At 44.9% G+C, this 10,404-nt stretch overlaps 1 protein-coding gene across 1 annotated transcript; it reads left to right on the top strand.

The window, feature by feature from the left end:
- Positions 1-1,808: 1,808 nt before the first annotated feature.
- Positions 1,809-9,260, top strand: LOC144122834 (uncharacterized). Its single transcript, XM_077655828.1, has 7 exons — positions 1,809-1,895; positions 1,979-2,066; positions 7,634-7,684; positions 7,773-7,823; positions 7,911-7,961; positions 8,223-8,632; positions 8,862-9,260. Exons 1-7 carry the CDS (start codon positions 1,809-1,811, stop codon positions 9,258-9,260), a joined length of 1,137 nt encoding a protein of 378 aa, XP_077511954.1.
- The last annotated feature ends 1,144 nt before the right edge of the window (positions 9,261-10,404 follow it).

Here is a 10,404-nt window from a genome sequence, read left to right as displayed (position 1 = left end):
TCGCCTTGTCGCTCGGGGCCAGCAGCCTGCGATGGCACCCTACCACTGTGGAATAACAGGCACTTTCGAGCGTTGCCAAGTAATTCTGACTGTGTGCCTATGGTAATCAAGAGTGCAACCAAAAATATTCCATGCTGTTCTTTTTTGTCACCGTTGGGGACTCCGCCGACGCGACTGGACAATTACAATGTCCCTCTGCCATTGCCACACCGCCCGGACCTGTTTCGCGCACTGCTAGCGCTCAAGCCCATGCTCTCCCGCTTTCAACACCACACTATGCATCGATTAGCCTCACTGCGAACTTTTTCCTGCGCGAGCCCTATGTGGCCGCCAACATCGCCGCTAGACTTACTACAGCGTTGATCTTTCTGGCGTGCCCTTCATTCCAACGTGACAAGAGGCCCTGCACTTCTCGTGCCAGCGTTCACCATTTAAGCGCGCTCTGCCGCACCCGTTTCTGTCACCCGGACCTCAACTTAGCTCCTCCGTCGGCTCTACTCTCGGCGTTTCCCCTCTGTGCGGTAGCGTATGGCGCCGTCGGTGACTGTCATCTCCTATGACTTTTGAATGTTCCTGCACCACGGATGTCGTGGCGGCTCCTGGTCCGACGTGTCGCTTTGAGTTTATGCGCACCCTGGGCAGCATTGCCTGCCTCAGATGTTTCGACGCTTGTGCCGTCCAGCCTCTGCTGAACGGATTCACTTCCAGATGCGGGTATCGCGTCCTGGCAGCGCTGCTTCGCGCAGACGGTTGTCTGTGGTGCCTTCGTGCGTGGAGCGGACGGACCCCTTGGACATCGTGCTTCCCCGTCTCCCCCTCTCTACACTGTGTGCGCCTTTACCCTTTGCCAGTACCTTTCCCCCTTCTGCAGCCCGACCCGTTTCCCATCTTATGTTCTTTGAGGTTTAGGTTATTGCAAGCTACAAGTGAGAAATATTACCGCTCCGGAATCTGCCAGCAATTGCTCTAACGTAGCGACACTTAAATACTAAATAGGGTCCACAAATTAAGTACTTAAAAGAGACCTTGCTGATCTACAACGATATACACACAATCACCCATAACAATGAGTAGTCAACTCCTTCTGTCACCATCTGCAGTCCATATCAGAGTCCCGGAGGAACTTTAAAGGGGTAGAGAAACCAATTTCCAAGGTTGTACAGACTGTCATACGTTTCCTTGGTAAGTGAGCACATAGGAGCCAAGTATTAAACTCAAGGGAGGTCTAGAATATATTTTAATGTCATCTTAAAGTTTGTGAAAATACTCGTTGTTGGAAGTCCGACCCATCGCTAGGGCATCAACGTGACGTAGACGGAGAAAAGACATCAGGTATTTGTTACGTCATTGCACAGTTTTCTCACGTAGGGGCAAAGTTTTGAGGTTTTGTGGCCTAGCAACCTTGCTCGCGAATCTTTTTCTAAACGCTCACGACAGGGGCTCACGAGCAACGAGTCAACGCATGCTGTTGTAGCGAGCCCGCCAGTCACGCAGTCCTGCTGGCGTTTTAGTTTACGCGCACAGTGAGCTTCTAGGTACACCAATCGCCATACCTCCGGTTTCGTTCGTTGTTGACTTTTGCCTCACCAAGTCCGGCTAGAAGCGGCGTTGCATAAATTTCCGCGGGATGCCGCGCAGCAACAAGCCTGGATAGATTTTTTGCGTGCAGCTGGGCGCCGCTATTGGACTTCGAGCAAATAGACAGTGTTATATGCTCGCTAAACTTTGACAACAGCAGCTACGAGTGCAACCCGGCATACCACAGTGGCTTTGGCATTCGAGCAAAACGTTTCCTGAGCCCTGGCGCCATGCCCACGTTCTACCACCTCGCAGCAGCGCAGAGTCTTGTCGCTGCGGAGATCAGACAGAGCAGACCAAAAGTGCCAAAGCGGCAGGTGTGTATCTCATGCTTTCTCAATGATGTCTGTTTCGTGTATGTTCGTGCTGGAGCGTCAGCTTGGGCCAAATATTTGCGCAGTGCATCCTCGATGGTGTCTGCAGGCTTCCTGACTCCTGTGAGTACGCGGGCATAGACGAGACTCCAGACTCCTCGTCTTCGAGCACGGGTTGACATTTTTCGATGATCTGGTTTGCTTGGGTTTTCTCGTGGTGCCTGAGATTGATGTTTTGGTTGGCTTCTTATCTAAAGATTGCAGTAGTCACGAAAACGTACAAAAAGGACGCGAAATAAATGGTACTGAAACCTGGTGTGAACGCCGCGACTTTACTAGAGCTTCGTATGAAGATGGCCTCGATGTTTCTACGTCTGCCCAACCACTGGCTTCTGCTATTGTGCTGTGTGCGGAACGCCGCCGCAAGCGCTACGGTTAAATAAAATGGACTGCCCTCTAGCCAAAAAATTAAAATTTTTTCTTCTCTCCTTCTCTCTCTCAAGCGTATTTTGGTAATACAGGTAGCAGGTGATAATAAAGAGCTTAGCACTGCAATGCATTCATGCAGCAGAAATTGCTCCTGACATTGTAACCATTGTTACTGGCCTACTATATAGTTAGTCTCCAGCACTTCTAAATGGGTGCAATAGGTATGAGCGACTGAGAAGAATTTTGATAGAAAGAGTGGTGCCAGAGCTTAGTTTTTAAAGTGCAGTGCCTAAGGGCAAAAGTAATGAGCCAGAAACCCGGGCAGCCTCTGCCTTATCAGCTCGTACAGCATAACACAGGGACGCCTTGGAGCACTGCTGGGAGTGGCTTGGCGTAATGGGAAGCCCGTTATTCGTGTAGCGCTACTTTCATTTTGTGCGCTTCATATACTAATTGTTCACTACCAAAGTGCAGAGTTGGACATCATGTCTGTGCGATGCACTCCATATAGAGCTAGGAGGTTTGTGCTCATTGTATTTCAAACACACCAATTGCCGTGCCTGCAGTTTCCTTCCTTGTTGACTTCTAACTTAGCAAGACAGGCATTTAAGCAGCTTTGTACAAGTTTACAGAAATTAACCACAGTTTTGCTGGAATACCAGCATTAGGTGCTCACTGTAAAACTTAAAGTGATGCTGTACAAGACGAGAAATGCAGAGTAAAATTTTTTGTGAGAAATGGTGTTAGAAATCAGGTGAAGACATAATGCTACTTAAGGCGTTCAGGTATCAATAAAAACAACCTTGACTCAACATGGATCGAAAGAAATACGAAACTAGTTTGGGGCCAACAGAAACAGAAGTAAAGAATTTTAAACAGAGGCAGAAAAGAAGGCTGTGGGCTTGCGTAGGAAATAGAAAAGGAAAATTGGGAAATAATCACTCCATGATAATTCAGGATGCTAAGACCTACTGTTTCAAACGGCAAGCGCGGCTAAAGAAAGATAACTAATTAAGGAAATTGAGGGGAATTTAAGAAAACAAATGGTCTATCTTCCTAGGATGTAGCAGTAGTAATCCAGAATTGATACATGTACAGGCTTCACAAATAATGAAAGTAATGTGAAACGTCCATCATTGACATCCGGAGACAGTTGCAAGACTGTCGGCTTAAAAGCAGTGCAATGACCTAGTGATGCAAGATCAGGATTCAGATTTGGGTAGCTTAATAGCGAGATATCTACTTGAAAAAGGTTCCACAGATTGATTGGCTTAGAATATAGAATAAAAAATACAAAGCATAGTGGCCTTCACTATTACCCTGTTTCAGTGAAGGTTCTCGGATACCATTGATTCATCCAATGTTTCCTTGTACATATCAAATCTTGTGATACATGGGTTTTGGGGCAAGTACTTGACAAACAACCTGTATGAAAGTCTAGCATAATTTTGTCATAGCCTATCTGTATAAATGCGTGTTTGTACAGTAGGAAGCCTTGCCATTAGTTTCCGTGTACAATTAAGTTCATTTTATTTCGATTTTAGCAGTTACCCATGGCCAAGCAGCACCGTTTTTCACAGTGCCAGAAAAACCTGCACCTACCAAGTCTGATGCACAGGTTCAGTGCACAGCCCCAGCGGCATGGAAATCTACGCATTTGGCATTCATGCCTTAAGCGAAAAATGTTGGTGTGCAAACAGGGCATGCAACACAGGAAGCTGGTATGTGTGCAAAGGAGTACTTGCCTCCTTTTTCCAAAAATAAGAAACATATTGTACTGCATGTATTGCGATTTTGTGAGTAGTTGGTGCTCATAATCTCTGTAATAGCAGCACTAAATATATATTTTTGTGTCATTACATATGATTTTCTAACGTAACGTTCTTTGTGTTCTTGGAAAGTATACTAACTATATAGTCATTAGCCCGGCTGCTGACCCGAAATACACAGGTTCGATCCGGGCCTCACGGTCGCATTTAGATGTAGGCGATGTGCTAGAGGCCCATGTACTGTGCGATGTCGGTGCATATAAAACAACCCCAGATGGTCGAAATTTTCTGGAGTGCTCCTCTACGGCGTCCCTTATAGCCTGAGTCGTTTTGGAACGTTAAACTCCATTAACCAAACCAGCAAGCACACTAGCGTGAGGTCTTCTTTGGAATCCTTTAACAATTATGGGAATTGTTTGTTGAGCAGTGACTTCTCTGAGAGAAGCGTCAAGGTGGTTTACTGTTGGTAAGCCAGACATAAGTTTCTTTTAATGTAGCTGTAAGTGAGCTAGTTATTCAGTTGATCATTACCAGGGAGCAGCCTCGGCAATAAAAGTTCAGTGTATTGCCCAGCAGTTGGAAACCATTGTGCTGCGCCTTAAGAAAGAGAAATATACTTCTGTGGTGTAAACCTACAAGTATGCACAAAATAGGCTGGTTTCTTTGCATTGAACAGTCGAGGTACACCAATGTAATACATCTCTGATACTAGACACACGCACTGCTCATCTGTGGTACAACTCTTCCTTTCTGGCCGATTACTTTCACAATGTGTGCAACTGCACATTGCTCTTAATTCTCCTCCAAATTGCAGAATCTCAGACATACTTCACAGTTGCCGATATTATGCTTCAAGAGGACACAGCTCCAAGGTGTTCGTCGCCAAACAGAGATGGTTTCTCTGCACCATTCGAAGACAATCCTCATGACAGCACTTACCAACCAAGTTTTGACACCTCAGCAGCGTAAATGTAATAATAAGAAAGGCCTAGGTACACATATAGAAGCTCAGAAGCATCTAGGTATATTTGTTAATGGCCAAATTTGCTTCAGTAGAACCTGTGCTTAACACCACCATTTAAGTATTTTTGTAGTGGCACCTGATGGTAGTCGTTTTTTAGGGTTTATGGAAGTTGTACATTGAGCATATTGTTTCATTATTTACATGGCAATACTAAGCTGCCTGCAGGTCTTCCTCTCAACCATCACCACCTCGGAGGTTCAGTGTTTATGAGGACTGCTTGCTGCAACTCACCAATCTCAGCAGGAAGTGCTATCACCCAGCACAATCTTCACTGAAGGTGTGTAACTGAGTCTCACTTATCCATTGCAGCCGTTGCAGTAATATTTTCTCAGTTGACCACAGTATTATGATAAATGGGCTGTTTTATATCGTCCTGCCATCTTTAATTTAGTCTTGCCCTGTGTGTTTTCCAGGTCCTCGGCTCTATTGTTGTGGTGAAAATAACATGTCTAAATATGCACAGCACAAAGTGGTATAGCCAGCCAACACAGAGGCGTATTGGACATGGCAACGTGCTTATGGCCGCTGCCATTTAGTTCGTAGGATGCAGCCCAACGCAGTCGTTGTGAGTCGTGGAGAATTCCGGCATCTGCTCCTTTTCAAAGCGCACATACGACAGAATCCAAAAGGACATCTCGTTCCTAGCTATGTATAAGTTTTCCATGTTTAATTTATAAATGCCTGGATTTCTGCTATTGTAAACGTGGACATTATATATCTTTCTTGAAATATGTTTTCAAGCACTGTGTGCTGAAAATTTAGTATGTATGTGTGACATCTTTTAGATTCTGCTAATTTTCTTGCTGCCATGAATGTATTGTCACGTAGTGGTGACGGCAGTCGAAGCAGCCTAAAGACCACGTTTTGCTCGTTTTTGCAAGTTTTGCGCCTCACTTGGACTGCTTTTTCCACAGCGCCTTGTTCACGATGCCGTGTTGCTGCGCTTTTGGGGGCCGCACATGTGAAAATGACGGCAAGCGTCTCTTCAGGATTCCATCCGCGAATCGAGACGCGGCGCGGCGGAAGATTTGGCTGCAAGAATCGGCCGGGCTGATTTCAACCCAACGCAGTGGTCGCGGCTTTGTGAGGTAAGCGAGCGATTTCTCGCTCATTACATACCTTATTGGCCGTGATATACCCTGCGCTGATTCGTTAGCCTTTCCCCCTGCTAAATGCCTTATATTTGCGCTGCGTTCAACTTTCTTGACCGATCGCAATGACGTTGTGCCGAAAACTCCGTGATTTTTATCGATTCAGTCATAGACTCGAAAACGTTGCTTTTGGTCTGAATGTGCGGCAACTGCATCTTTATAATGTATCGCCGTAGATAACGAAGTGGTGACGGTACTTTGGCAAAAAGGGGCGCTTAATTTTTTGCGGAATGTTGAGCATATTTGGGCGACTTCGCGCCCTAAAGGAAAAAAAATTTGAACCCTTTTCCTGTCGCTATCAGCCATACTCAAAGCAAAAATGTTTCGATCAATTATAACTATATCAAAATTGGTAGAAAGTGTTGACTTGATAACCATTCTAATCGCCTATCTCGTATCGACTCAGAATCAAGGTCGCATTCCGGCGGTGTAGGGAACGACGTTAACTTTATCTGAAAGTGTATGAATTAGTGCTTATACTTGATGGAGCACGGTTTGATAGGGGCCTTGTTTTCTGATTTCACTTTTCAACAGGACCACTTCAAGGACGGCGCAGTTGGAGCCGCTGATTCTCAAGAGCTGCGGGGCAAAAAAATTGAAACCCAATGCCGCCCCATCGCTCATTATCCATCGGAAGCAGCCTAAGCCGAGGAAGCCACCTGTCAAATGTAAGATTACGCCTAGAATTTGATTGACATTATTGTCACACTGCAGATTTCCTTGCGGAGAAAACACGGTGAGGATGACGTATCAATCCTTGCAGAGTAACGCTGATGTTAAACAGCAGTACGTACTCGCTAAATTGTAGGCATTTCTGGACCCAGCCAGAAGTACAGAGAATACATACCTAGTTTATGTGTGAAGTTATGCGTGTACCAAGTCAGCTATAGATTTCATCGCCCCCTTTCGTGCAGGTTCTGCTGTGCAGTCTTGCAGCACACCTTTTTAATCACAAGACAATAGCGTTGCTGGTGAGTGAGTACTTGCTGTGTGATGTCAATCACCACGCTGCACGTGATAAGGTACAAAGTTCATTGCGGGTGTATGGTGTTCATTATTACTTTTTGCAGCCTGTTTGGAAGCTAGTCCTGCTTACAGCATACCACCATGGCAAGGTAACTTTCATCCACAAAATTCATTCACTCATGAGGGGTTTCGTTCGTTCTCTGTTTTAGCTGTTTTTTTTTTACCTAACAGTCATGCAATATGTTCACAGGCACACAGCCTTCTTTGGTACCTGCTGGCCTTGAGCTCCTGTGTGCAGCTGCGGACTGCATTGAAAGTGAAGATCTGTCGAGTAACTACCATTTATAAACACTGTTTCTTCTGGTGAAGAGCAGTCATTTTATGATGTCTTTTCCTGTGCAGGCTGCATGGATGATTACCCCACTAGCATTTCACTGCAAAGCTCATTGCAAGGTGCGTCCGTTATCGGGTGCCATTCATCAATGCTGTGTACTGGTGGAGTAAACTGCTATTTCACGATATACAATCTTTTGTTGTGTAGGCTGCTCGGATGCTGACAGCACTAGCCCTCGGTTGCAGAGCTCGTTGCAAAGTGAGTGTTTATCTGGTGCTATTCATTAACGCTTTATTCTGCTGGAGTGCACAGCTATTTTATGATATTCCCTCTTCTTCTGTATAGGCTGCTCAGATGTTGACTTCACTTGCCCTTTGCTGCAGAACTCGTTGCAAGGTAAAGATGCTTTAATTCATCAGGGTTTTCTCTTGTCTTGATCGTTCTGCATTATACGCAGGTATACAAACTCCTAGCACGTCTACTAGTTACGAGGCTCTTCCTGCAATTGTAACTGATGTTGACGGCGAGGATTTCTTGCTGTGAATCTAAAGGGGATTCTCTAAATTAAAACTTGGGAGCTTTCCAATTCTTCATGAATACACACATGATACCATAGCTCATGTTTCATGATGCACTTTTTGTCTTTGTTTCAACTAGGGAACTCATCAAAAGAGGTCTTTTGTGCAGCAGATGAGGCTGCCTTGCACAAAAGAATTGCTGAGGTAGAGGATGAGCTGAAAAGCCACGAACGGAAACTGTCCATCTGTCAGCGACAAAAGAATGCTGCACTTCAAGAAAAAAGCGCCCTGAAGAGACGGACCTGTCATTTTTTAGCAAATGACCAGCTTAAATCCATGGAAAGATCTACAATGCGCGGCACACCATGGTCGACTTCTACCATTGAAAAGGGATTGAAAATCAGGCTGTCTTGTGGATCTCGGGGTTATAACGTCGTCCGAGAAATTGGGACACCACTTCCGTCTGAACGCACTCTGCAGAGACACCTAGAAGGTTTGAAATTTTTGCCTGGAATACTTCATGAAATTCTACCATCTCTTTCTGCAAAAGTGAGTATGTCTGGCATAACATATCTTTTCCTTGCTGAACATACGTGCTTTGGCAACAAGGACCCAAGCAGATGTTAAAGCTAACTACTAACACTGTTAATTCTTTGGGGAGGAAGTTCGCAATACATTCATTGGCTGATTTGGTTTTTTTACTGGAGATATTTTGTTTTATTGCAACGAAGGCAGTCATTTGCAATGTGACAGTATTTAGATGTATCTTCTTTATCAGGTGAACCTCATGAAGGACTATGAGAAGCACGCCGTCCTGATATTGGATGAAATGCAGCTTACGCCGGGAATTGCCTACGACCAGGGAACCGAAACGGTGATTGGGAAGCCAACCATTCTTTTATCAAATGGTACCCTCCCAGACAATGTTATGACCACGCATGGTCTTGTTTTTATGCTTCCTGGAGGGACCACACGCTGGAAGCAGACAGTAGCATACCACTTAACATCAAACTCTTTTTGCAGTAATACTGTGAAACATGGGATTCTCGATATCATCAAATCATGTGAGAGCATTGGGATCAAAATAGATGCAATAGTCTGCGACATGGGAGGTGGCAATCAAGCCCCGTGGAAAGCCGACAGCTTTACTTCATGGCAGACGTTGCCCATCTGTTGAAAAATCTGCGCAACCACCTAACTCGTGTACAGTCAATTTTTTCCTGAATCTATAGTTAGGAAACACAGCTTAATGTCAAGCGAGGTAAACCTAGTTCAAGTAGAAAGGGTTGTCGAGCTCGACTCTTAAGCTTGACCTCAACATAGCCCCTCACCTTAAGCCCTCTTGCCTGGACCCCGGTCATTTTGAAAAAAATGAAAGTTGGTCTGGCATTTTCGCTCTTCAACCATGATACCGCAGCAGCATTACGCCTTCTGGTTCAAAGAGGGTCCCTGGCAGATGAGGCCCTGACTACTGCGTGGTTTTTTGAAACTGTTTTTAAGTGGTTTATGGTTATGACATCGAGAGCTACAAAACTTGCCATTAGCAAATTTGATCAGGTGAAGTATGCCGAGGCAGTTTCGTTCCTAAATGATGTCATTTGTTTGTTCTCAAACATTTAAAGTAGGTGATGGAAAACATTTCTGGGAGCCAGTCCAAACTGGCATTATTTTAGTTAGTACTGTTGCCCTTGAATTCCAAGACTATTATCTTAATAAGAAAGGTTTTGCCTGTGTTTTGTTATGTCGATTCGGTCAAGACCCACTAGAAAACCTGTTTTCAACTCTCCGGTCAAAAAATCTTTTCCCCAGGCCACTCGAGTTTCGCTGCGCAATTCGTGCGGCAACGATAGCTCAGTTCTTCAGGCCAGGCAAATCTGGTAACTATGACCATGACTCAGGGCACTCGCTGATAGGTCTGAGCAGCCTACCAGCAAAACAGAAAGAAAATGTTGACATCACCAACGTTGCATTCCCTGAGGACATACTTGAGCAAGAGTCTTTTGAGTACCTTGCTGGTTACATAGTGAGCAATGTCCAAGAAAACATGTCTATTTGTGATGAATGTCAGAAAGCTAAAACATGCAAGGAGGCCAACACACTTAGACAGCTTAAGTCGTATACAGAGAAAATACGACTTGCTTTGCCTTCACCAGCTGTTCAATTTTTGGAAAGTGCTGAAAACCTTTTCCGTGTGAACAGCGCAAAAGTTCTCCAAAATGAGCTTACACTTTCTCAGCTTGAGGCCTGTGTGCTGAAACGTATAACCGAGGGGAACTGTTTTCCAGACTGTCATAACATTGCAAACAAACTTCTCAAAGTAT

Source organism: Amblyomma americanum, chromosome 1, assembly GCF_052857255.1.
Source record: "Amblyomma americanum isolate KBUSLIRL-KWMA chromosome 1, ASM5285725v1, whole genome shotgun sequence".
Lineage (NCBI taxonomy): Eukaryota > Metazoa > Arthropoda > Arachnida > Ixodida > Ixodidae > Amblyomma > Amblyomma americanum.
Note: the sequence above shows the minus strand (reverse complement) of the source record. Positions and strands in the feature narration are given on the sequence as shown.

Bases quoted from the DNA above. Each gene is read 5' to 3' on its own strand.
- LOC144122834 (XM_077655828.1), top strand. From the start codon at position 1,809: ATGCCCACGTTCTACCACCTCGCAGCAGCGCAGAGTCTTGTCGCTGCG. The intron at 7,685-7,772 runs GTGCGTCCGTTA...TTTGTTGTGTAG, and splicing joins ACTGCAAAGCTCATTGCAAG to GCTGCTCGGATGCTGACAGC. The intron at 7,962-8,222 runs GTAAAGATGCTT...TGTTTCAACTAG, and splicing joins GCTGCAGAACTCGTTGCAAG to GGAACTCATCAAAAGAGGTC.